Raw genomic sequence first — 27,743 nt, forward strand, 5'->3', positions numbered from 1 at the left:
CCTTACTGAGTGGGTTCCACTTTTTCATTTGTTATCTACATTTTGAAGGGCTTATGTGCAAAGTGAAAACAAATTTTGAAAAATAAGACAAATCCATTCTCTTTTTCAATTCAGTCTAATATGCATTGTAGTGTCGTTTAATCAGTCTTATCCTCTAAGTCAACTTTATTTTCCTCTTTGATTAGTGAGTACCCACACCAATATGTAAGATTTTATTGAAGTTTCCTGTGATAACCGAGGAACACTTTGCTATGCCTCACTGCCCAATAGGGTGGGTCATCAATTACGAGAAATCCCAAATTATAAAAGCCAACATATGCCGTGACCTACATAGGAAAAGAGGTATTTGTGCATCTTCTTTCTGGGTAGTTAAAAATTACTCCCTCTTTTCTCTAGCATTTTGACATTTCAGACTCAATGGTCTGATCTCTAGGGAGCGTGATTATTCAAACTAATGAGAGAGGACAAGACAGTTTTAGAATCCACTGCTGCTAAAGCACATTAAAAACAAATCCTGGTTTTCAATGTATGCACATTTTCATATTTAATTAATATGCGTTCATTAAATAGGGAGGTAAATTTGAAAAACCTGTTACAAAGAAATGTGCCTTTTGGGGAATGCATACTTTTGTTCATGTCTAGCCCACTGGGAATTTTCAGTTTTCACCTTATACTGACCCCTTTTTCTAATGTAAAAATATTCCTTCAAAGTTTGATTTCTGTATCAGGATAATCTTGAGAACACACATATTTCTGTTTGAGGATTTGTGACTTCCTATGGAAACAGTCTTGTATCTATGTATTTACAAATGAAATTTAAAGTATTCTTAAAGCTTTTGCCTTAAATACTGCTTGCATACTGATTTACTTAATGCTACGCATGGCAGGGGTTATAAATTTAAATATTATAAGACCTGGCTGAATCCCAGATATATCAATAAATTGTTATAGTAGCTTATGGAATAAAAATACTATTAAAGATAACTTTTCATACATTGTATTTTTAGTCAAGTAAAATATGGATGAAAATTAATAAAGTACTGTCAAGGGAAACAGTATGTATAACCTTGTGAGTGATTTTTTTCCTCTTTATTAAAAAAAGATTTTATAATTTGGGCTCATAGTAAAAAATTCAAACAGTAGAACAGTGTGTATGTAGAAGGCATTCCCCACTCCCACTACAAGAGTTTGGGTATCATTCTAGAAGTGTTTTGTCAATACATAAGCATTTTTCATTTACACACACACACACACACACACACACACGATCCCATATTCTTCTATAATTTGTGTTTTTTAAAAAAACCACCATATTTCATAGATAGCTTTCCACTTAAGCACATTCAGAGTTCCATCATTCTTTTTTTTTGAGACACTGTTTTGCTCTTGTTGCCCAGGCTGGAGTGCAATGGTGTGATCTCAGCTCACTGCAACCTCTGCCTCCTGGATTCAAGTGATTCTCCTGCCTCAGCCTCCCAAGTAGCTGGGATTAACAGGCATGCGCCACCATACCCAGCTAATTTTGTATTCTTAGTAGAGACGGGGTTTCTCCGTATTGGTCAGGCTAGTCCCAAACTCCTGACCTCAGGTGATCTGCCTGCCTCAGCCTCCCAAAGTGCTGGGATTACAGGCATGAGCCACTGTGCCTGGCTTCCATCATTCTTTTCCAAGACCAGAAAATTTATTTAACCAACTGTCTAAACATGGACATTGTGATTGATCCCACTATTTTATATATAACTTTCTTTACATATTGAACATTGAAGGGGAGTGGGTGAGTCCTAGGAAACATTCTCTCCTAAAAGTTTACATTTTTCACTGACTAGAAGTGACCAAAATAGATTATACTGACGAGAAAAGACTTTTGAAAGCAGTATGGTCAGGTTGGCAGGTGAGTGGCCTCAAGAACTTAGGATTTCATTGCTACTAAAAGAACAAGCTATGATAGTTCTGAAGCAACGATTTAGTCAAATACTGATGCTGTCTCAGATGAGTAACTGCAAATCACTTCAAAAAGTAGAAGGGTAGCTTAAATGTGAAAAAGGTTACTGCCACTTCATGTAGGGAAAATAACAAGTATTTGCAAATAGCAAAATAAAAAGAAAGAAACGGTTTCAGTACAAGCTCTTATACTCACTTGGTATCAAAACAGTCCAAAATAAATCTAGAAGCATGGCAAGTTATAGCTGTGTTAATGATGAAATGCGATATTTACTGTTTAAATTCAGCAGCTGGAAGAATCCCCTTACAAGGAAAATAGAAAATATGTTTACATCCAGACTGCATTACTCTTTGGAAAAATATGACCAATCAGATTTTCGGTATTATTGTTAAAACCTTTTCCTTCACCTCTGCATCATGGTGGTCAACTAAAGCTTTTATTTTCTGGGCACATTCTTCTCCATGTAACAGGAAAAACAGTGAACCTTCAGTGAAAGTAGGCTGCACAGCTAAATGGCCTTCTATTTTGAGGCAGTTATTTATATTCTGAAATAGTGTAAGTACTCGAAGAAGAATCTCCTTTGCTACGTGGCTGTCATAAAGGGAAAGGAATGATGAATCCACCTGAAATAGGAAACAATGAGTATTATTTTGTATTAATAATATATGAAAACATTTTTCACGTATATTTTAACATCTTAAAATTGCATTGAATAACATTTAAAAATTTTAAAATTCACATTTAAAATGTGAGTATCTCACATTTTAAAAATTTTGTCATAGAAAATTAACCCAAAATTGCATAACTTAGATGTATAAAACCTTATGTATCCCCATGCTGTATACTAATGGAAAAAAGGGAGTGTTTTAGCTGAAAAAATACAATTTCCTTGTAATTTTAGAGTGTGGTTATTTGGGAAAAACAACCATTTTTCTTTTTTAAGATCTGTCATATGGTTTCATGGGAACTCATTATTTCATCAAACATTTAGTGCCCATACACTAGAGGGCGCAGAGCTGGGTGGGGAACAGGGATGAGCAGATGAATATGATGGTTCCTTTTCTACAGGAGTTAAGCTCCATTCTATCCCAGCATTCAGACCACTTATCACAGCTTTTAATTACCTTGTTCACTTGTTATATATTTTTGTTTCTCCACACGACTGTAAGCTTCATGAGGACATGTACCATGTCATGCTGTGCTCACTGGTGTGTCTCATCTAGAGTCTAGCATATGCTGGGGACTCAGTACTGCTGTTTCAGTGGATACTAAGATACATGTAAACACAAACAGGTCCAGTATAAAAGATGGAATGGCACAATTGTACCCAAAATTGGGTAGAGAAAAAAGTTATAATTTATTGTTGCTAGGGTGAATTTTTAAAAATGTTTTTCAAAAGTAAGTAAAATAGACTCATTGCAAAAAATTTAGGAAATTCATATATACAAAACGAATTTAAAAAATTCTTTAATACTGCTCCTCAGAAAGAATCCCTGTTAACATTTTAGGTTAAATCTTTCCAGATCTGTCTGCTCAAATTTATATATGTATATATTTACAAAATAAACATATAAGCTATTTACTTGGGCATGAAGAAGTCCTTCTGTCATGGCTGGATTTTCAGACAAATTCAAAAGCAGTTTCAAAACTTGCACCTGAAAGAAGATGATACTGGCTTATCTCAGAGTGGCAAGCATGAATTTTCTCTCTCAGGCATGCTTTCTCTCACCATGTCTTCCAGGCCTGGCTCAAATTCTCTTTACTCCAGGAAACCTTCTCTATTCATTCTACTTTAAACATCTCACTGTGAACTCTTATAACACTTGGCACCACTCTTAAGAGAACCTATCACAGAGCAGTGTTATTTAAACCTCACTTTTCCAATTACACCGTTAGGGAGATACAGAGTATACTGCAAATGTCCTGCACTACTCTTAGAGAACCTATCAGAGATAGAGGTTTTCTATCACAGTGTTATTTAAACCTATTTTTTCCCAATTATAATGTTAGGGAGATAGAATATTGCAAATGTCTTCACAATCTACCCCCAACTCACATGCACATCCGAACAGATGGTAAGCTTAACATCTGTTAAATACACGATCTTTATTATGATTACTGTTAAGTGAAGTATGGCCAGGCATGATGGTGTCGACACGGCCTGTAGTCCTAGGTACTTGGGAAGCTCAGGTGGGAGGATCGCTTGAGCTTTCCCACCTTAATGATGTTCAAGCTCAAGGATGTTCAAATTCAAGCTATGATTGTGCCTGTGAACAGCCACTGCACTCCAGCCTGGGCAACATAGTGAGACCCTGAGACCCCATCTTCACCCCCCACAAAAAAGAAAGAAATATAATCTTTAAAACAACAACAAAAAAACTCTCAAAGCTCATTTCTACTTAAAGTATAAAAATTCTGGAACTGTTTGGTTACCAAGACTAAATACATAACAATATGGCCCCTTTTAGTAAGCTACTATGAATCTTTGAGGCTATCTTTTAATGTGAAAGTGTTTTACAATCATATAAAAAAGCACAGTGATAAAAACTGATTGATGGGTTGATTGATTGAGATGGGGTCTCCCTATATTGCTGAGGCTGGTCTTGAACTTCTGGCCTCAAGGAATCCTCTCACTTTGGTCTCCCAAAGTAACTAGGATTATAGGCATGAGCCACCATGCCCAGCAATGATATAAATAATAAGCAAATAAATGTTATTTAATGGCTGACTAGCTAAAATATCAGCATTCTTATCACTTATAACTGAAAAGTCAGTAATAAAAAGACTCAAATAGAACGCCTCTTTTTAAAAACAAAGGCCATGTGAAACCATACTTTCCACAAGATACCTGGAGCTAAAACAAGGAGCATAGAGTGGGGGTACTAACTCAGGGAAATGTGACAAATGTGCTCTTCACTAGAGCTGGGAAGGAACCTGGATATTATTTTGCAAAAATTTTTTATTACAAAGGCAACAGATGTTTACCATAGCACTTAAAAAAAAAATAGAAAAGCACAAAGAAAAAGAAAATTTACCCATATTTACATAACTAGAAATGATCACGGTTAAGTTTTGGTATTTTTGGCCAGGTGTGGTGGTGCATGCTTGCATTCCCAGCACTTTGGGAGGCCAAGGTGGGCAGATAACTTGAGCTCAGGAGTTCAAGAGCAACGTGGGCAACACGGCAAAACCTCGTCTCTACAAAAAATACAAAAATCAGCCAGGCATGGTAGCATGTGACTGAAGTCCCAGTTATTCGGGAGGCTGAGGTAGGAGGATTGCTTGAGCCTGGGAGCTCAAGGCCGCAGTGAGCAGAGATCATGCCACTGCAATCTAGCCTGGGCAATAGAGTGAGATTCTGTGTCAAAAAAGAGAAAAGTTTTGGTATTTTCTTTTTGATCTTTATGCGTATATCCTGTGTACTCACAATTCCTTTGATCATGTTGTAGATACTAATTTATTTGAGGATAACATAATACTTTGCTTAATTTTACTGTTTTTATCAAATATTTCTTTATTTTTAGAAAATTACTACTTGGTCATAACAAAAATTTTAAGTAATGAAAAAGAGAACAAGGTAAAAACAAAAGCCACCATGCTATTGGCCCCTTCCAATCCTCAGCAGTGACCACTGGTAACATTTCTTGAATATGCAGAGACTGTCTTTTTCAAACAGATGCTCTTAATAAATTAAGGTCTCTGGGAGTGAAAGAGTAAAGGAGACTTTTGACCCTTCTTTAGTGCACTCCGTGGAGGTCACTATCAGATCTCATCTGGCCTGACTCGCTGTCAGCAACACTAGGAATAAGTGTTAGAAAAAAAAAAACAAAACACCTGGTTCCAATGTCAATGAAGTTTCAATTAGAAAAACAGGAAGAAGAGGTATGAAATAGGATGGTTCTGAACTTATGACATAAGCCTGGATGAAGTCAAAATCTGACACCCACTAATAGTCATGAAGGCAGGTATACAACCAGGGAATAGCAACAGCAATAGCTATTTGGTACCCTGTATTAAAATCTGATGTTGCTACTCTTTGTAGAAAGGAGTTAAATATGAGAAATATATATATACATGTATATATATACACACACACACATACACACACAGTTAGAGTACAATTACAGATTGAACAAATATATGGATTTTGATTTGAAACCATATTGACATGTTTTTTTTTTTCCTCATCACATGCACCATCTTGTGGTGACACTAGGACATTTTAAACCATTAGTTTCGTTTTCATTGCGGATGTAACAAGCACACAGTTTATTTATGTTAATCCTCCGCTATCTGCATTTGGTTATCAATCAGTGGTGTACCCAAAAGGTTATCATAGTACAGTGAGATCCCTGACTTAAGCAAAGTAAGATATTTTAAAATTCATTTTAGTGGTTATTTACTAAGAAAATACCTAAATCAGACATACTTTCCCACTAACAAATGGATGACTATCCAAAAGTTTATTTGGAAGTTAGAACTTTAAACTCAATTTTTATGGAAAATCAATGTTGTAACTGGTGGCTATGTTCCAAGGCAGACCAAGAAAGCAAATTTTCTATCCTAGAAATACTGAACTAGCAATGTAATGGAAAAACACAACACAACAAAACAAAAATAGAACATACTATCGTGGTGTGGGTCATCTTTTAAAAAGTCAAAAAATACATGAAAATGCAGACGATGTCTGAGACAGATATATACAGCCCCAAGGCCAGACTTGCCTGGCTGAACTCAGCCTGACTCTGAACTCAGAGTTCCTCCAGAGTCAGGCAGAGGAGAGATTTCTCCTACAGAGGCAACAACATAAGAGTAAAAAGGGAAGGAGTTTCCACAGGGGTTCAGGGGCTGTAAGTTATCTTGCTCCACTGGAGACAGAGATGTTGATGCATGTTGGAAACTGCCCGGGAATGGTGCAATATTGCTGTAAGACTCTTACATTTAATTTTCAATACCTTTGGTACATCTTGGACCAGATCCAAACAAGTTTGGCTATTGGAAAAGAGAAAAGTCCACGTACAAACACCTTGGAAACATAAAAGCAAGACTACAGTAAAACTCTGCTGTAGTCACATCTTGATAACCTCAAAAATAACTGCAGTGATGTTGAATATTTGGAGTATGGCTTCACATTTGGTCTTTCTAAAATGCGTATGCATTTGTCTCTCAACTGTTCCAGAGAACACAGAGCAACATGGTAAAAAGCCTTGATGAACAATCAACCCAACTTATCAGAACTTTTAATTAGCCTACAATCTATTTTTATGCTACTTTTTCTTGAAAAATGGCAATTGATAAGAATGCACGCTAATATGAGAGATTTACTCAAGAACCTTTTTATAGGGCATCTCCTAAGGTCCTACTTAATTCAGCTCAATATCTGTTGCCTCTTATATCAACCTAACTGGACAGAGTGAAGCACTGAGACATCTTTCATTCATTCAATTCACTTCATTTACTACAACTTAAAAGTTGTTTTAGAAATATTTTTCAACAAATAACTGAATCAAAAAAATGATTTGTTAACCCCAAGGTAAGTAAAATATTCAACTAACCACTATTATTATTCAAAGACTCCTTTTAATCACAATGTTCCTATATTTGGTGGGGGGAAAGCTAGCTTCTGAGAAAACCAAATGAACATGAATCTGCTGATAAGTGAAACAACAGATGATCTTCACAAGTTAATTTCGCAATGGAGTATTTGGGACTAAATATACTTTCTTGGGCCCATGTGAGTTTTTAATAAATCTTCCTCTTCTTTGAGGCACATTAACTTAAGATAGGTGGCCTGCAAATACGATTTCAATGTTAATAAGCTTGACACAACAGCTCTTCATACCTTCGTGTTTCCATTTCCAGTAAGTAATACCTGGAACAGGTCTGTAATGTAATTGTGAAGCATGTGCTGGTGGTCATTGGTAACAGTCATGTTTGTCAACAATCTCAGTCCGGCCAGCTGCACAGCAGAGTTCAGAGGACCAGAGAAGACATCCTCACAGACTTGATTGATGTATATCTGAAAGCAGGGGAGGAATATGAGCATCTTAGAATCTCCAAAATTTTTCTACTGAACAGTCACTTTTCCGCACAGTGGAGTAAGGCTACTGCTCAGGATGGAACTGACTCCTCAAAAAATATGACATTTCCATCTGACCCTCAAATGTTGTTGACTTTTAAAAAGCTTCCTTTGGTAATTCCAGGCACAGTGCTTAGCATCTTACAAATACTCCTCACTTAATCCTGAAGACAACTCTAATGAGGTGGGTGTTACACCATTACAGCTTTCTTGCAGACAAGGACTTTTAAGTCTTTGAGGAGCTCGAGTCCCCTGCGCAATGTCAGACAGCAGGTGGGGATGCAATAGCCAAGCCCAGAGATCATGCTCTTAACAGCAGTGGCCTCTCCCTGGCTGGAGGCCTCCCAGCTTAGTCCACCTTTCTGTTTCAACTGGTCTGTGCACAGTAGGATCAGGGAAGATGAGAGGCCATTTTGTGTCACGGTAAGTACCTCAGCAGTAGTGTCTAGAGAGCTACATCATTTCTGAAGTAAAGAATGGGAGGATAATGTGAAACAGAATCTTTCCCTAGAATTAATCCTATCAAAAGTAAGCAGAACAAAATTATACTTGGCCTAAGGTTCTTATTTACCTAGGTGTGTGTATATATATATGTAATTCACCCCTTCATAATATTGTTAACTATCACTGGTAAAAAGTAATGCAATGCTGTAGTACTCCTGTATCATATATCACAGAACTAAACTCAGTGTGATGGAAACTTTTCTGAAACTCTATTTTCTGTGTCTGGCCATGAGCTTTCTTTTTTTCGGGGGGACAGGGTCTCACTGCCGCACAGGCTAGAGTGGCACAAACTCTGCTCACTACAGCCTTGACCTCCCAGGCTCAAGTGATCCTCCTGCCTCAGTCTCCAGAGTAGCTGGGACTACAGGCGTGAGCCACCATGCCCAGCTAATTTTTGTATTCTTTGTAGATACAGGGTTTCACCATGTTGCCCAGGCTGGTCTCAAACTGTTGAGCTCAAGCAATCCGCCTGCCTCAGCCTCCCAAAGTGCTGGGATTACAGGTGTGCACCACCATGTCTAGCCTGGCCATGAGATTTCTAGCTTAGAAAAATGATGTTTTACAGATAACTGCTATTCACGTAAGCAAATCTGAACTCCACCAAAAGTTCTAACTGCTAAGAAAATTTTCCTAATTTGAAGTGGTAAGAAGTTACCAATTGTCCCATAAACAATTATTAATTTTTTAAAAACCCCAAATGTATCCATGTTACCATAGAAACTAAATGGCAGTAAAGCAAAGAGAGATTAAACTTTTAATCTGGTTTCAAGATCTAAATTACATTTATTTTTAGAGACAGGATCTCACTCTGTCACCCAGGCTGAAGTGCAGTGGCATGATAACAGCTCACTGCAGCCTCAAATTCCCCTGTCTCAGTCTCCTGAGTAGCTGGGACTACAGGTGCATGCCACTATGCCCAGATAATAAATTTTTTTTTTTTTTTTTTTTTTAGAAATAGGGTCTCACCTAGCCTGGCCAACATGGTGAAACCCCGTATCTATTAAAAATACAAAAAATTACAGGCATGGTGGTGGGCACCTGTAATCCCAGCTACTCAGAAGGCTGAGGCATGTTGCTTGAACCCAGGAAGCAGGGGTTGTAGTGAGCTGAGGTTGCACCACTGCACTCCAGCATGGGCAACATGAGCGAGACTCCCAAAACAAATAAATGGGGTCTATGTTGCCCAGACTGGTCTTGAACTCCTGGCCTCCAGCAATCTCCTGTTTTGGCTCCCAAAGTGTTGGGATTACAGGTGTGAGCCACCACACCTGGCTGTCATTTACATGTGAAAGTCAACTGGTTCTCTTGGGTTACAATTTAATTATACATCCATCCTTTAAAAACAGGGCATTTATTTAGCTCTTTATAAATCATATATTTCTGTAAGAAGCTGATGTCTTTCAAAGCATTTCCTAAAATGTGTGGACTGTTTACAACCTTATTATATCTGAATCTTCTGACCATTTCAATTCTAATAACAAGTTTACCAAAGGGACAGCTTAGTTATTCCTGTAGCTGTGTCCACCTCATCTTGTTCTGTTCTCTTGGAATTCTCTCCTTCCCCAATTCTACCTGTAGAGTAACATTCTCAAGAGCCAGGTCAGACTCCACCTCTTACAGAAACTTTTGGATCAAATCTCTCCTTTCTATGTACTCAATAATGTTTTACTTACATTTTTCCTTAAAGGACTTCATTATGTTCTGCCTTGACTTACAATTATTTAAGAACTTGCCTTGTCCTTCCTTCCACCTTTCTTAGAACAAGAGTTGCGTCATGCTCATTTGCACCACAAAGCAGGAGTTTGATAAATATTGAATTGAAATAACATAATTTCCTAATATTGCATTTTTCTGCTGACATTATCTGACACTGACCTGGTTCCTTTAGCACCCTTAGATTAAACTGAACCCCAACTCCAAAAGTCTTGCTGGCTGCAAAAGTTAGAAGCAGCCTGGCCACCCTCCTTCAGTGGCATATGAAGAAGCCCTTGCAGATTTTGATTCCCACTCTAGAGCTTTTATCTAGATGACCACGGCAACTGAACAGAAGCTGATGAGAGCTGTTAGAGTGTTTGAATTTGGTAGACCAGAAGTCCTGAAACTCAGTCAGATGTTGCAGTACCAATTCCAAAAGACCATTAGGTGTAATCAAGGTTCATGCATGTGGTGTCAACCCTGTGGAGACATACATTTATTATGGCATTTATAATAGAAAACCACCTTATTCTATACTGCTGGCTCAGATGTAACTGGGGTAATGGAAGCTGTTGGAGGGAATGCATCTACTTTCAAGAAAAGTGACAGTTTTCACTACCGGCACAATCTCTCGGAGCCATGTGGAGTATGCTCCTGTAGCAGATCACACTGTTTACAAACTGCCTGAAAAACTGGACTTTTAAACAAAATGCTGCCATTGGTATCCCATATGTTACTGCATATAGAGCTCTGATTCACAGTGTCTGTATGAAATCTGGAGACTGGGTTCTGGTTCATGGGGCTAGTGGAGTTGCTGGAGTAGCAACATGCCAAATGGTTAGAGTTTATGCCTTAAAGGTTTGGGGCCCAGTTGGTATTGAGAGGGACAAAATGCTTTTGCAAAATGGAGCCCACAAAGTGTTTAATTACGAAGAAGTTAATTATGTTGATAAAATTAAGAAATGTGTAGTAAGAAAGGAACTGATGTGATTATTGAAATAATAGCTAATATAAATCTTAGTAAAGCTGTGAATTGTTTGTCATATGGAAGATGAGTAATAGGTGTTGGCAACAGTGGTACTATTGAAATAAACCCACGGGACACTATGGCAAAAAAGTCTAGTAAAATTGTCGTTACTCTATTTTTCTCCAACCAAGGAGGAATCTCAGCAATTTGCAGCAGCCTATCAAGCTGGAGTGGAAATTGGTTGGCTGAAACTTGTAATAGGTTCTCACTATATGTTGGAGAGGCCACCCAGGCTCACAAAAATCTCTCTTACGGCAATGGGGCTACTGTAAAAATGATTCTTCTCTTTTGATGATTAATTCTTTCATGGATTTCAGAGGTTGTCTTTTGCCCAGTTTTACTTACACAATCTTTTGTTTAATTAACATTCATTTGATCCAGTGAGTTTCTTATGTGAAAAAAGTAAGATTTTCCTTTGGAGAACTGAGGAAGTACAGTAAAATTTATTTTATGGCTGGCAATACATTTTTTACCTTCTATTTCAAATCAAGAAATCTTCATAGTACAAAAGAGCACGCTAGTGGTTTTTTGGCATTGGGGTGCATTCCAGAAATTCTTAACTGATACTTGATTAATTCTATACCTTTGATTAAAACATAATAATTCAAAATAAGGTTCTCAGTTTCCAAGGACGTCCAATCCTACTTACCTTTATAAAGGTTCTTTTGTATCTGATTAGCCATAACTGTATTGGACTCTAAAGATTTTCTGGACTAAAAAAAAACCCCTATTCCAAACTAATCTCATCTGGATCTTTAAGTCTTGTGGAAGGGCAAGAATATATAATTTCCAGGGCACTTTGCTAGTTTTCCAATATTTTCCCAAATATTAGAATATCCACTTCATTGGATATTCTAATTGATTGTCAATGACACCATATATTCTGTGAGGACAGCAACCTTATCTTTCGTATGACACTTGGTACATAGTCTCCAAACTGGTAATACTTCTTGACTGATCAGATTTTCAAAGTAGATTTAGAGTTACCTGTGTGTGATGGGGGTCATATATTTTTATTGAAATTAATAAGCTTACCAATTTGACACATTAAGAATGGTCTGCTTTTGCTTCATAGCATAGTAATCTGTAATTCTGTAGAAAATTAAATTTTCTAGTCTATATAGTACTTGCCTCTCATCACTTCTGCATAGCTCCTCACAGTTACTGCCTAACAGTGTTCTGGGCTGGAAGTTTTTATCTAAACTAAATACAGAGATTAACTCTTACAAATCTTGCCATCAATATTATGTCCAAGGAAATAAAGTTTGGTTATTTGTTGTTTTTTTCTTCATATGAGCACATCCTCCTGTCTCTTGTTTTGTGATTGTCTTGACCTGATTTGTTCTGTTGAATGACAATTTCTGGTTTGAACGTGGGAGTCCTGTTTCAGTAATGAACAGAAAACTGCTCTTTTCTATGACTGAGGGGTATCACTGGGTTCTGGCTATATATGCCATGGCTGAAGTGTTTTAATTGTTAGCATTTACCAAATTAACTATTTTTTTTAACAGGTTAACTGCCTTATAAATAACATTTTTGAAAAAAGCATTAAAGCAATGTCAGTAACGCAGGTTAGCATGTGAATCCTAAAATGAAGGATTTCTCTCCATACAATGACATAAAGGAACAGTTATTCTGTAAAAGTCAGTTTAATCTATTTGCACATTTGCCTCATCCACTGAAAGAGCTAAAGCATACAGTGACTTAACATTTTCCAATACACTCATATAGTACACTTAATTTCAAAGGCAAAACTAGCCAAACTATATGCATTAACAACCATATTTATGAATATGTAGCACTGCATATGCTCTCTGAATGAATGTCTTGTAATACTAGTTCTAGTTCTAGTTGGCACGAAGTCTTGTCCCAACTTTCAGCCAACTACATTCACTATTTGGTTGGTGCCTATAGCTTTAAGGCTATTACTGTCACCAGTGCCTGTGCCTGATGTAAAGTAGAGGATAACCTGTAGAATAAACAAGCATTATTTTACTGAAACAAAAGTTTTATTGTACCTCTTATTGGCCAGTTCAGGTCCCTCCCTCTTTTGTCTTATTCTCCATTCCTCTAAAGGTAATCCTTGGCTGTAAAATTACAAAGGATAGTCTACTGAAGTTTCATTACTCATCTTTTTGTTATTTTTTCTTTTATTTATAGAAAACCTTATATATTTGGGATTTTCAGTCAACTTACCTTTATCTTGATTTGATTTTCAACATTCACACTCAGGTTATTTAGTGCATTTAAAGCTTTCTCTTTAATACTCTGGTTGGAATGGTTGATTTTGTTTCCAACAATTGGAATACCACCCAATTCACGAATAATAGCCTATGAGGGGAAAAAAATCAAAACAAAACAGGACTGGGACTTCAGTACGCATCTCCGTTCACTGAATTCTTTGCATCCACAAATACAATTAAAAATTAATGGCTTTTTGGAAATATCTTTCCCATATACAAATATTTAATTCAGATTTTTAAAAAATCTCACTACCTATACGTTTATAGGTAAAGAAAATCCATTGAAAACAAAATTAAGATACAGAATTACTTAAACTACAGTGTTGAGAAATACAATAAAAATTTACAGAGGTACTATAGCGATCTTGAAGCAACTTACAAATAAAATTATTTTTCTTTGAGATGAGTTATATGACTTCTCCATTATAGGCAAAACTGGGAAAGTGTTACTATTTAGAATACTAAAGTAAGTGTTTTAATTTAGAATACTACAGTAGTGTTTTGCTAACATGTATTATTTGAAACACTAATCCCTCAAAATGTTAAGAGACGTTCCATAAAAATAAGGGGGGGGGGTTTTCCCATGGTTATATAAGTTTAGGAAAATCTAAGTATAACAAGAGTAAGCATGTTTCTTTAATATGTTCATGTGCATTGGGAATCTTGAAGAGGTGTGTGTTGATGATAGTATGTCTATGAACTATACACAAAAAGAGGGTCATTTTTCAGCAGTGGAAATGGTGGGAACACACTGATATCTTGCAGAATCAGATTCCACACAGTTTGAAAAATGGTACCCAGGGCCAGGCGCGGTGGCTTACACCTGTAATCCCAGCACTTTGGGAGGCCGAGGTGAGCGGATCACTTGAGGTCAGGAGGTCGACACCAGCCTGGCCAACATGGTGAAATCCCATCTCCACTAGAGATACAAAAATTAGCCAGGCGTGGTGGCTGGTGCCTGTAATCCCACTACTGGGGCGGTTAAGGCAGGAGAATCGTTTGAACCTGGGAGGAGGTTACAGTGAGCCAAGACTGCGCCACTGCAATCTAGCCCGGGCAACAGAGTGAGACACTGCCACAAAAAAAAAGAAAAAAAAAAAAAGAAGAGAAATGGCACCCAAATATTCAGAGGAAAAATAATCTGGGAGTTCTTATAGGTAGTTGCAATAATATGTTACCATGTACCTTTGCCTAAACATTGAAAGAAATAAACTGCTTTAATTCTTGTAAGAAAAACATGCTAAAAATGATTCTTGTCAAGTCAAGACATGCTATTCTAGCAGGAAAAAAGAAAAAGATTGCCATCATCTATCTACTTTTTACAAATAGCTCAATACTCCATTTTACCGTTAAGGGTGATCTTAGCATTAAAAGAGAAATAAACTTTCCCTTTACAATTTCAAGTTCTTTTAAAGGACTTGCAGTTACTAGAAAAGTTTTTTTTTTTTTTTTAACTGTACTGTTAAAGCAGATTAAGGTACTACAATTGATGGTGAGGGCACTGACCCCCGCTCCTCAAGAAAGTACTTCTTCTCCAGTGGGTACTGGCCTACTCTGACTGCAACTTATTTTAGAGGAATACAAAATTATGCCATCAGAAATACTCCTTTAAAGGTAGGCTAACACATTAATCACTAGCTATTGTTTTTGCTTGTCTAGTGGCCCTCTTTCCACGGGGGCAGATGTGGCATCTCCTCTGTTCCACACAATCCCTCCTGGGATTGTTGTTCACTTGTATTCACAGCCATCCCTGCTACTTAGCTGTAGGCTGCTCATGTGAACCAGGTTTCCTAAACATGGGCGATGGTCCCTTGATTGATCCAGAGATTGCCCCAGAGACTGATCCAAAGAGCACTGGATCCTAGAAGAACAACTGTACCTTTTGGATCATGAGCTACAGAGATGAAGGCTTAGAGAGGCTAGTGGCTTTCTTTCAACCCTTGTGAAGAAAACCACTTTGTGGCCAGAAAGATAAAGACCAATACATAAAATTGAGTGGCCATAAGCAAAGCCAAGAGGTAGAGAAAGAGAAAACTCTGGTAACTCTTTCTGCGACCTTGAACTGGACTCAGTTGTGTCTGAAATCTGCTATTCTTTGCTGTCTAAGTTAGCTGAGCTCAATATTTTCCCTTTAAAGCTTAAAATAATTTAAGGTGAATTCTGTCATTTATAACTGAAAGAGTAGGTAATACACAAAGATTCTCTATCTCTCTATACATCTATAGAGCTTTACAGTAAACCTTGCCATTCTGGAGAAAGCTGGGCTAAAAATACAATAAATTCAAAATAATTTTGTACTTATGACAATGTTAACAAAGGGCATTAGCTGAAAACAATTACAATTTTTTTTTTTAACTATTTTCTCATGCTGGACGGCTGTCAGAAAGAGTAGGAAGAAGGACATGTTCAAATTAAGCTCTTTAGTCTTAGTTTTAAGTCTCCATTTGCAGGAGCCATTTACATTGATTAGTGGTTATCAGAGTGTGGTCCAGGGACACCTGCATCGGAATCATACTCAGACCTATATACAATTTAAAGTATGTACTTAAATGTTAGATGCATTTATTGTTTTACTGAAGCACTGCTGAATTTTAAATAATTTAGAAGGCCATGAAATGCTAAACGTTCATTAGATATACTTACGAATGTGATGCCAGTGACCAACTTCATAGGGATCTACAATCACATTAATAATCATATTACTATTAGGCTGTGTTTTTCAGAAGTAAACATTATGTTTTAAGTATAAGTAGCCACATTGCACAGATGAGAAAATTGAAGCTCTGAGAGGTTAAGTAATTTATTCAGGGTCACAATTACTGCTAGTGTGTAAGAAAGGAAAGAGCCTGCTTGCTGAGTTGAGGTACTTACTTGGTTAACTGAAAAGGCTGCATTGTTACCCAAAGTAATCAAAGCTCTTTCAATAATTACAGGATCCTCAGTCGACTCCAGCAGGTAAAGGAGTTTCTGAAGTTGTGCAGCATTTAGAACATCATCATATGAACCATCAGTTAAGTCTTCTGCATAAGAAGAAAGTTATTTGAAGTTAATCTAAAATCAATATGAGATTTTTTTTTTTTTTTTTTTTTGAGACAGAGTCTCGCTCTGTCACCCAGGCTGGAGTGCAGTGGCCGGATCTCAGCTCACTGCAAGCTCCGCCTCCCGGGTTTACGCCATTCTCCTGCCTCAGCCTCCCAAGTAGCTGGGACTACAGGCGCCCGCCACCTCGCCCGGCTAGTTTTTTGTATTTTTTAGTAGAGATGGGGTTTCACTGTGTTAGCCAGGATGGTCTTGATCTCCTGACCTCGTGATCCACCCGTCTCGGCCTCCCAAAGTGCTGGGATTACAGGCTTGAGCCACCGTGCCCGGCCCCGAGATTATTTTTGAGACAGGCTCTCACTCTGTCACCCAGGCTGGAGTGCGGTGGCACGATCATGGCTCACTACAACCTTGATCTCCTGGGCTCAAGTGGTCTTCCCGCCTCAGCTTCCCAAGTAGGTAGGACCTGTGGTCCTAGCACATGCACCACGTCTGGTTAATGTCTAAAATTTTTTGTACAGATGGGGTCTCACTATGTTGCCCAGGCTGGTCTCAAACTTCTAACCTCAAGCAGTCCTCCTGCCTTGGCCTCCCAAAGTGGTGGGATAACAGTATGAGCCACTGTGCCCAGTCTGTTTTTTTAAATTTTAAAAACAATATCGAATACCTACTTGTATGGCAGGCACAGTATCAAGCACTTTACATCCTTAGGAAGAAGATACTGTACTACTCTCAATTTACAGCTGGGAAATGTAGGCTTATAGATACCAAGAAATTAGCCAATGGTCACTTGGCATATGGCTGTTAGTAAGACACTTCATGCAAACACTATATACCTCAAATGCTGATAACATTTTCTGTTTCTCCTTTTAAAAACCAGGTACACCCATCCAATGGAACAATTCCCTCTAAACAGATTAATTAGGAAATATGATTTGCGTTAAGGAGATCTTTTCTGAGCACATCAGATAGAAGGAAAGCTATGGGAGTAAACCAATCTTTTTGCTAGTGTGGCATTTTTGTTTGATTTATACAACAAGGCATGTTGACTAGGATACTAGAATAGTCCTGCTGGTGGTGATGACAAAAGAAAAGCTGACATTTTGAGGAAGAGCTAGGATAGCCAAATGCTGGATCTGCTCAATGATGTTCAGAACTTATGGCTGTACCTTAAAAAAAGTCCTCTTTACAGAAATCACCACAGAAATAACAGAAACCATTTTATAACACTCTTACTGGGGTGGTTGGGGGGAGGGGAAAGGGTAGGGTGAGGAGGAGGTTACACAACAATAGGTGCTACATGATCTCAAATCTGTGTTTTTTTCTTTAAGAAAAAACATACGAAATTGTTAGGCTGGGCATAGTAGCTCATCTCTGTATCCCAGCACTTTGGGAGGCAGGAGAATCACTTGAGGCCAGTGGTTCGAGACCAGTCTGTACAACATAATGAGACCCTGTCTCTATTTAAAAAAAAAAAAAAAAAGTAAATAAAAATGTGTGGGATTATGAAGGACTTTTATTTTCTACCCTGTACTCAACAGTACTGTTTTTTTTTTCCAATAAACATGTATTATTCCAATAAACATGTAACATAAAATAACTAAGTATATTGCTTAAAGAAGAATCACACGCAAAAAATAAATAAACAAAATAAAGGGACAAGTATAGATTATGTATGGGAAACAATATGTGATATGTGATATATAATATGTGATGCCCTGAGGAAGTCAAATAAGAAATGTTAAGAAAATGTCACAGCTACGAAGCCAGAATATTCTCACTACCAAGTCTTAATTGAGACCTTTTACTTTTGAATCCACTGTCGGCCTCATTAACACCTCATAAAACAGGGTTTCGCCCCAAGAATACTTGAAAAGATAAAGGAAAGAATGATAAAAACACAGCTTTTCAGAATGGAAAGAATTTGGGGTTCATTCAAACCTTTCATTTTACACAGGAAGAAACTGAAGCCAGGATTGTTCAAGGATCTGCCTAAAATCACAGCAGTAGCTAGAAGCAGAAACCAGAGAAATGAAAAATCAAAGTTACAAGTAAGTCACTTACTATTTTTTGAGACCCCAAAAATAAAAGGGTTTGCTTAATACTGTAACTGGCTCCAGAGTTTCCTACATAGCCCTGAAGTTGTATGATTTCATATACACACACATACATACACGTGCACATGCATGGCAGAAGTGTGATAAATTTAACTCATCCATATTTGAGATATTTCAAAATCATATTAATTTGTTACATGTTATCTCATAAAGTCATTTTTAAAAAGCTTACAGACTGGGTGCGGTGGCTCATGCCTGTGATCCCAGCACGTTGGGAGGCTCAGGTGGGCGGATCACTCGAACTTAGGAGTTTGAGACCAGCCTGGCCTCAGAGATGGTGAAACCCCATCTCCACTAAAAATAGAAAAAAATTAGCCAGGCATGGTGGAGGATGCCTTGTAATCCCAGGTACTTGGGAGGCCAAGGCAGGAAAATTGCTTGAGCCTGGGAGGCGAAGGTTGCAGTAAGCCAAGATTGCACCACTGCACTCCAGCTTGCGTGACAGAAGTGAAACCCTGTTGTTTTTTGTTTTTTTTTTTTTTTTAAAAAAAAAAGAAAGAAAAAAAAAGGAAAAAGCTTGTAGATGTATAATTCTTTATAAATAGCCATTTAAAATTTCTCTAGGGATTAAATCACTGAAAGTAAAATTTCACGGTGTTATATCATAGAATTTTCACTTGGTGGGAAGAGGCACAGTGTGGTAGTTAAAAGTAAGGCAAGGCTGTGGAGCCAGGTTGTTTAGTTCAAATTCCCAAATAAGCTACTCACCAGGTAAGAGACTTAGGCTCTCTCAGCTTCAGTTTACTCATCTGCTAAATAGGAGTTAATAGTGCCTACCTCAAAGCACTTTTGTACCTAGAATATTTAAAGTGCCTAGTATATTTATTATTTTCATTAATGGGACACAGAGCCGATTAATAGCAAAAGTGGCTTTAGTATCCAGATCTTTTTACTCCTACATTACTTATTCCCCCCAACCATTATTCCTCCTAGTATATTAAAAAAAATGAGCCTAGCCAGGTGCAGTGGCTCACGTCTGTAATCCCAGCACTTTGGGAGTCTGAGATGGGTGAATCACGAGGTCAGGAGTTCAAGACCAGCCTGGCCAAGATGCTGAAACCCTGTCTCTACTAAAAATACAAAAATTAGCCAGACATGGTGGCACGTGCCTGTAATCTCAGCTACTCGGGAGACTGAGGTAGGAGAATTGCTTGAACCCAGGTGGCAGAGGTTGCAGTGAGCCGAGATCGCGTCACTGTACTCCAGCCTGGGCCACAGAGCAAGACTCCATCTCAAAAAATATAGAATAATAATGATAATAATAATACTAATAATGAGCCTATATTTTAACTTTGTAAATTCTGTTTGAATTTCTAATAAAAACCATATATTGGCCTGGCACGGTGGCTTACACCTGTAATCCCAGCATTTTGGGAGGCTAAGGCAGGCAGATAACCTGAAGCCAGGAGTTCGAGACCAGCCTGGCCAACATGGTGAAGCCCCGTCTCTACTAAAAGTACAAAATTAGCCAGGAGTGGTGGCACATGCCTGCTGTCCCAGCTACTCAGGTGGCTGAGGCAGGAGCATTGCTTGAACCTGGGAGGCAGAGGTTGCAGTGAGACGAGATCGCACCACTGTACTCCAGCCTGGGCGACAGAGGAAGACTCCATCTCAAAACAAAAAAATAAAACAAAACAAAAACCATGTATTACTTTTTAGTAAAGAAATGTAAAACTTAAAACTCCAAATACATTTTACAGGAGGGCGATCATCAAATACTCAGCTCTTCCACTGGTGAGTTTTTGGACTACTATTACACAGGTGAGGCAGTCAAACACCATGTGTTCTACTTCCCATCTAGCTTTGTGCCAACAAGATTGTGAAAGAAAGGCTCAGTGGTTCGTTGTCTCCTCCAGTAAATCAAGGAGAAATTACAATTCTCAAAGGGAATGAAAAGTAACTACCACATTATAACACAGCAAGACAAATTTCAAGATAACTGTCATGGTTCAGAATCTTTCCAACTGTGAACACAATATGTCTGTTTATGTAGTCTTAGGCCCTTCAGTAAAATTATCTTCTCACTACAGAACTCCTACTTTTTAAAGTGAATTCCTAATTTTTAAAGTGTTTACAGCTATCATGAATGATATATATTTTTTGAAACAGGGTCTCATTCTGTTAAAATCTTTTCAACTAAAGTTTTAAGTTGTTACTGCATGTATACAAGAAGTTATTGGTCTGGGTATATTGACTTGTACTCAAGATATTCTATAAACTCATTGCTTCTAGTAGTTAGTTAATTCTCTTGGATTTTTCCAAGTAAATCATTATGCCTCCTACAATTATAATTCTGCCTCCTTTCTAATGTTTACACATGTTGCTTTTTTCTTATCAAGTTATGACTCCAGAAGATTGAATAATAGCTGTGATAGCAGACACTGTTGTCTTGAGTTTAATAAGGATGTCTTTAATAAGGATAACAGTGTGTCTATTAAATATAATATTTGCTTTCGGGTTTTGATGGATGCACTTCATTAACTTAAGAACATTTCTTTCTATTTATTCCTAACTTGCTGCAAGTTTTTATCGGAAATGATACAATTTTTTTTCTTTTTTTTTGTTCAGAGTCTTCGGCTATGGAAAGAAATAATATTTTAATGCCTTTTTACTATGAGGTCATCATGTGGCTTTTCCTTTTTCTAATATGACTCCTCCTTCCATGTCCATTTGGCCTTGGTATATTATTACTTTAATCCCCTGATAGATTTGATTTGCTAATATTTTAAGATTTTATATCTTTATTCGTAGTTGAGACAGATTTATACTTTTTCATACTATCTTTGTCAAGTTTTGGCATTAGACTGTTGGATGAATTGGGACTGTTTCCATCTTTTTCAATGCTCTCAAACCATGTTAGTACAAAAATTATTTTTATTTTATTTATATATATTTTTTTGAGAAGGAGTCTCGCTCTGTCGCCCAGGCTGGAGTGCAGTGGCCGGATCTCAGCTCACTTTAAGCTCCGCCTCCCGGGTTTACGCCATTCTCCTGCCTCAGCCTCCCAAGTAGCTGGGACTACAGGCGCCCGCCACCTCGCCCGGCTAGTTTTTTGTACTTTTTTAGTAGAGACGGGGTTTCACCGTGTTAGCCAGGATGGTCTCCATCTCCTGACCTCGTGATCCGCCTGTCTCGGCCTCCCAAAGTGCTGGGATTACAGGCTTGAGCCACCGCGCCCGGCCTTTATTCTATTTTATTTTTTAAGATAGAGTCTTGCTCTTTTGCTCAAGCTGGAGAGCAGTGGCACAATCACAGTTCACTGCAGCCTTGACCGCCTGGGCTCAAGGGATTCTCCCACAACAGCCTCCTGAGCAGCTGGGATTTCAGGTGCACACTACCATGCCTGGCTAATTTTTGTATTAAATTAGGGGTTTCGGCTGGGCGCGGTGGCTCACGCCTGTAATCCCAGCACTTTGGGAGGCCGAGGCGGGCAGATCACAAGGTCAGGAGATCGAGACCATGGTGAAACCCAGTCTCTACTAAAAATACAAAAAATTAGCCAGGCGCGGTGGCGGGCGCCTGTAGTCCCAGCTACTCAGGAGGCTGAGGCAGGAGAATGGCGTGAACCCGGGAGGCGGAGCTTGCAGTGAGCCGAGATCGCGCCACTGCACTCCAGCCTGGGCGACAGAGCGAGACTCCGTCTCAAAAAAAAAAAAAAAAAAAAAAAAAAAAAAATTAGGGGTTTCACTATGTTGTCCAGGCTGGTTTTGAACTCTGGGCTCAAGTGATCCTTCCACTTCAGCCTCCCAAAGGGATTAGAGGTGTGAGTTTAAAACAAAGACAAGATTGCCACTGCACTCCAACCTGGGCAGAGCGAGACTCTGCCTCAAAAACAAACAAAAGATCATCTTCTGAAATCTAAGCGTGATGACTGTATTAGTCCATTCTCATGCTGCTATGAAGAACTGCCCAAGACTGGGTAATTTATAAAGGAAAGAAGTTTAATTGATTCACAGTTCCACATGGGTGGGGAGGCCTCAGGAAACTTACAATTATGGTGCAAGGGGAAGCAAACACTTCCTTCTTCATAGGCAGCAGGAAAGAGGAGTGCGGGGCAAAGGGGGAAGGCCCACATAAAACCATCAGATATCCTGAGAACTCACTATCATGAGAACAGCATGGGGCGGGGGAACTGCCCCTGTGATTCAGTTACCTCCCACTGGGTCCCTCCCACGATGTAGGGAATATGGGATTACAATTCAAGATAAGCTTTGAGCTGGGCACGGTGGCTGATGCCTGTAATTCCAGCACTTTGGGAGGCCAAGGCAGGCATATCACTTTGCCAACATGGTGAAAACGCGTCTCTACTAAAAATACAAAAAAAATTAGCCAGGCACGTGGTGTGTACCTGTAATCTCAGCTACTCCGGAGGCTGAGGCAAGAGAATTGCTTGAACCCGGGAGGCAGCGGTTGCAGTGAGCTGAGATCATACCACTGCACTCCAGCCTGGGTGACAGAGTGGGACTCTTTCTCAAAAAAAAAAAAAAGATTTGGGTGGGGACACAAATCCAAACCATATCGATGACGAAATGAGCATTTCTTAAGTCTTCAGTGATAAAGGTGTAGCTTCAGGAAGAAGGGACTGTGAGCAAATTATTTTTTAAGCTGCCTTACCTAAGATAATGATGATTATGGGAACTGGTAAATTTAAGTTTAAAAGACTTTGTCCACATTTGTCAGGTTGAGTCAGTAAAACTGAGAAGATATCTGAGTCTAGGACACCTTCCCAATGTACTTATACAAAAATATTTCTGACATGGGAAAGAAAACAAATTAGGCTTTGTAAATGCTATGATTTGAATGTCTCTTGCAAAACGCATGTTGAAACTTAATTCCCAATGTGGCAATATTGAGAGGTAAGGCCTTTAAGAGGTGATTGCATCATGAGGGGTCTGTCCTCATGAATGAATTAATCCATTAATTATGGATTAATAATCATAATCATTGGATTAATGAGCAGGACTGGTGGCTTTATAAGAACAAGAGACCTGAGTCAGCATGTTAACACACTTGCCCCTCTGGCCTTGGGATGCCCTATGTCACAACAAGAAGGTCCATACCAGCTACGGCCTCTCAATCTTGGACTTTTCAGCTTCCATAACTCTAAGAAATAAATTCCTTTCTTAATAAATTACCCAGTTTCAGGTATTCTATTATAAGCAACAGAAAATGGACTAATACAGTAAGAGTAAATACAAATCTTAAAAAAAAAAAAAAAAAAGCTGAATTATACCTAGTGCCAAAAGTGAAAGAGACCTTCCCCTTCCACTCCCTTTTCCTTAAAGCATTCCCTCATGCAAACTTGTAATTACAAATCCTTTGTTGGCCAGGTGAGGAGGCTCCATCCTGTAATTACAGCACTTCGGGATGCTTAGGCAGGAGGACTGCTTGAGCCAAGTTCAAACCAGCGTGGGCAACAACACGGTGAAACCTGTCTCTTAAAAAAAATACAAAAATTAGCCAGGTGTGGTGGTGTGCGCCTGTAGTCCTAGTTACTTAGGGGGCTGAGGTGGGAGGAGCCCAGGGAGGTGGAGGCTGTGATTGCGCCACTGCACCGAGCCTGGGTGACAGACTGAGTCCCTGTCTGAGAACAAAACAAAACTCCTTTTCCTGTTTCTTTGATACAAATGTAAATCTTTTTAAAAGCGAAATAAGCATTTGGCCAGTTTTACAGCCCAAGAAAGTCTTTCTTAAAAGCTTTGGAGCCTACTCTTTGGAGAAAGCCTACTCTTTGAAACCTACTCTTCCAGGAAGATAGAGCCCCAATCTCCCCAGCTCTGTGAGTTTTTAGCCTGGGCACCTGGTTCCACATCATAAAGACATTTTTACTTTTCCTCTGGATAAAGGCAATTAGATAACAACCACCCCAATTACCAGTAAATTTAGGATAAACTACATGTAGTGAATGGTACTGTCAAGTCATCTTACTTAAGGACAAATTAGTTTTTATCTTGAGAACACGTACGTAATACGAAATCGGTTCTATCTGTCCAGCTACACTTAAAGGAATTAGAATTCTTCTTGCTATCCCATTAGCAAATTGCCCGTGATGCTTGAGACAATCTAGTTTGTGCTTACTCAACAATGACGCTGTTTAGTTCTCTTCTACAATTGTGGACAGGAGTTTCTTGGATGGCAGATATGTTATTTTAAATTATTTCCCTAACGGCTTCCATGATGTGAAACATGCCTCTGGAGGGTTTTACCGTACCGATCAACTTTTGGACAGAAACCGAATCTGGCATTTGTCCGCTGGGAGGGTGTGTCTCGCGCAGACAACTGTTCCCATTTCCAAAACACACACCAGGCTGGGAGGTCTTGGACCACTGTGACTCCCAGGTACCTCCCCTCTGAGGCCGGGCCGAGCGCCCGCACAACTGCCCCTTTGACGTCCCTTCTTCCAGGATACTTGCAAGCAGAGCTTCACTTATGGCTCCGGGCCCCTCAACAGCCCTTCCACAATCGGCAGAATCCCTTTAATTACACAAAGGCCCGGAACAAGCTTTAAAGTGAGAGGCCATCAACAGGCTTTTAAGAAACCTAATCCTCCACTGTGGCGCAAAGCTCAGGCAGGAAAGCCAGGACAAGTTTTCATATCAGGATAGTGAACAAAGAATGGGCGGCGGGGGCGGCGCAGCACCATGCACCCACACAAGTACTGCCTCTCCCTCTAGCTCGGCTCCTCATCTTACCCCGAGGACACGCAAGCCACCACCCAAGCCCGGGAAGACCCCCTGCCCAGTCCCCGCCCACCTGCCGGGCACCCCGCGGTCTCACCTGCAGACTTGGAAGGGCGCATCCCGAGCTCGCGGTCGCCCCGCCGCCGACGCCGGGTCAGTCTGTAAATGCAGTAGCAGGCGCCGGCGCCGAGGAGCAGGCCCGCCGCGACCCAGCCCGCGCCCCGGGGGCCACCCATTCTGCAGCCGCGGCAGAGCCGCCGCGCTGGGCCAGGGCAGGAGGCTCCTGGGGGCCAGCGCGGAGGTCTCCAGATCACGCGGGCCTAGCCGCCACAACAAACCGCGCGCGACCTGGATGTGGAGAAAGGAAATGGGGTCTGAGCTCCGCCTCCCGGAAACGGCTCAGCTCAAAGCCTATAACCGCCCACTCCAGCCCGGCGCCTCCCGGCGGCTTCTCCCAGGCGAGGCGGGGCGGGGCGCTGGACGCCAGGAGGGGAGGCTAGGACGGTGCGCCCCACGCGGAGACGCCGGGGCCCTGAACCCGGAGCCGAGCTTCCCGTCGCTTCTCCTGTGGCATGAAGCAAGCCTCCCTCCCTCCTGCCCCGGGCAGCGGAGCGAGGGGCGGTGCCGCGTCCAGCCCCGCCCCCTGGTTGCCAGGACAACGCCCGCACGCACCCGGCTCCTAGTCCCAGCGCGGGGAGGGTACCAGCGCAGCTTCTCCGTCAGGCCTTGGGCCATGGCCTCCCTACGCAATGCCAACCCGAGGCTGAAGAACTACTTCAAGGAGAACTATATTCCTCAGGTCTGCGAGGTACTGGACACGCGTGGCGGCGGACACGGACCGACGGTGGGGAATTAGAAGGGGGAGGAGTCAGGGAAGACGTCTCGGAGGAGGGACTAGGTTTAGGAGTTGAGGGAGGAGGGAGAAGGCGGGGCGGAATGCGAGAAAGTGAAGTCAAACTCAGACTTGTAGGCGATCTGGGCTGAAGATGCTGATCAGAGAGAAGACAGAGGGTGATGGTAGCTGCAAGTGGGGAATGGGTGACATCTCCCAGGGGAAATGAGCACAAGGCCCAGATCGGAAACCCCAAACTCAGCTTTTAAGGTTTGAACAAGAAGTGCCTGAGGAGTGGAGGAGTGAGAAAGAAATGCCAGAGAGGCTAAGGAGGAAAATCAGCAGACTGTCATTATGAAGAGTGTTGTCAGAAGTAGGGAGTAGGCTCTAGTCACCTAAGATAAGGACCTGGATTTTGCCCAAGGTGAGCCTGAGGTTTCCATGGAGCCGTGAGTGCAGAAAATAGATGGAGGTTAGCTGAGGGGAGAGTGGAAGCTGATACCTTTGGTCAGTGTAGTCAGCCCTTTGTGAAGGTAAGGACCCTCTCAACCGGGATTGCCTTTAGACAACAGGAAGGGCTACCCTTCCACCCCCATTGTAATAGGAGGGAAGGAAGACAGGAAGGGATAGATACTAGGTTTTGTAGGTTTTTGGGGGTTGGAAGCTGAGAACGTTTGCCTTTGTTGACCTCTTTTTTTCTCTACAAATAGTTGATGAGATATTTTCCAAGAATGTGCGTGTTTGAGTGGGGATGGGGCTGTTGGTGCAGTAGGAGGTTCGAGCAAAGATACGCTATGCGGGGAATGAGGGAGAGAGATGTCTAGGGAAGGAAAAAGGAGGTCCCAGCTGAGGGTAGTAACGCTCCTAGGCGGTTGGGAGGGCAATTTGGTAGAGACCCCCGTCTCCTTTTTGGATGGCAATTGAGAAATATTTATTAAAATGTTAAATACATGTACCCTTTAACCAAGCATTTCCACTTCTAGGGATCTACTTTAGAGAAATACTTGCACATGTGTTCAGAAGGATGTACAAGGATGTTCATTATAACTTTGTTTCATAGTAGAAGTAGTAAATGACCTAGAGTGACTAAGCGAATGAGGTATTATGTAGAATAAAGTATATCTGTACCTACTAAGAAGAAATGCCCTCCAAGACATATTATTATTATCGAGACACGGGGTGTTGGTCTGCCACCCAGGCTAGAGTGTAGTGGCTCCATCCTAGCTCGCTGCAGCCTCAAACTCCTGGGCTCAAGCCATCCTCCCACCTCAGCCTCCCAAGTAGCTAGGACTACAGGCATACACCATATGGCTGGCTCCCAACACATATTATTAAGTAAAAAAGAAAAAGTGCAAGTTGCTTAGCAACTGTCCATTCTGCTCTAGCTATCTGATTTCATGTATGTTGTATATGTATTTATGTGTACATATATGTGTGTGTATCTATCTTTAAGACAATAGTGCATGCATAGAACCTATGCCAAATTGTTAATAACAGATGTCTTGTGGAATGGTTTTGGGGGAGGAAACGGGGAATTCTAACTTTTTGCTCTACCCATAGCTGTATTGTTTTAATTTATTATAGT

General features: G+C 40.2%; 2 protein-coding genes and 1 pseudogene across 14 annotated transcripts in view; 2 read left to right on the forward strand and 1 right to left on the reverse strand.

The window, feature by feature from the left end:
- Positions 1 to 981: 981 nt before the first annotated feature.
- LOC105475362 (armadillo repeat containing 10) lies at positions 982 to 25,750 on the reverse strand. 2 transcript variants are annotated; one of them, XM_011730547.3, is made up of 7 exons: positions 25,411 to 25,750; positions 24,951 to 25,054; positions 16,362 to 16,510; positions 13,444 to 13,578; positions 7,785 to 7,961; positions 3,526 to 3,597; positions 982 to 2,565 (listed from the first exon to the last, which is right to left on the reverse strand). In XM_011730547.3, the coding sequence occupies exons 1-7, from the start codon at positions 25,560 to 25,562 to the stop codon at positions 2,311 to 2,313; spliced, it is 1,044 nt and encodes a 347-aa protein (XP_011728849.2). In that variant the 5' UTR covers positions 25,563 to 25,750; the 3' UTR covers positions 982 to 2,310. The 2 variants fall into 2 exon arrangements, with proteins under 2 accessions (XP_011728849.2, XP_011728848.2); XM_011730546.3 differs by lacking the exon at positions 24,951 to 25,054 and having other exon boundaries at positions 25,424 to 25,750.
- LOC105475361 (quinone oxidoreductase pseudogene) lies at positions 9,502 to 11,818 on the forward strand (annotated as a pseudogene).
- LOC105475890 (F-box and leucine rich repeat protein 13) overlaps positions 25,691 to 27,743 on the forward strand; it is a 273,121-nt gene continuing 271,068 nt past the window's right edge. For 4 of the 12 annotated variants that reach the window (XM_071093956.1, XM_071093959.1, XM_071093961.1 and 1 more), the window contains exon 1: positions 25,907 to 26,170. In XM_071093956.1, the coding sequence (XP_070950057.1) occupies positions 26,060 to 26,170 (111 nt within the window). In that variant the 5' untranslated portion in view covers positions 25,907 to 26,059. Of the gene's footprint in view, positions 26,171 to 27,743 lie in introns of all 12 variants that reach the window. The other 8 variants (XM_071093967.1, XM_071093962.1, XM_071093968.1 and 5 more) reach the window with 6 other exon arrangements.

Source organism: Macaca nemestrina, chromosome 4, assembly GCF_043159975.1.
Source record: "Macaca nemestrina isolate mMacNem1 chromosome 4, mMacNem.hap1, whole genome shotgun sequence".
Classification (NCBI taxonomy): Eukaryota; Metazoa; Chordata; class Mammalia; order Primates; family Cercopithecidae; genus Macaca; species Macaca nemestrina.

What these genes read in the sequence shown, in the direction of transcription:
- LOC105475362 (XM_011730547.3), bottom strand. Translation starts at nt 25,562, where the DNA reads ATGGGTGGCCCCCGGGGCGCGGGCTGGGTCGCGGCGGGCCTGCTCCTC. An exon ending in AAAATCAAATCAAGATAAAG is followed by an intron (nt 7,962 to 13,443) that starts GTAAGTTGACTG and finishes CCCTGCTTTCAG; the next exon opens with ATATACATCAATCAAGTCTG. An exon ending in CTGGAAATGGAAACACGAAG is followed by an intron (nt 3,598 to 7,784) that starts GTATGAAGAGCT and finishes ATCTTCTTTCAG; the next exon opens with GTGCAAGTTTTGAAACTGCT.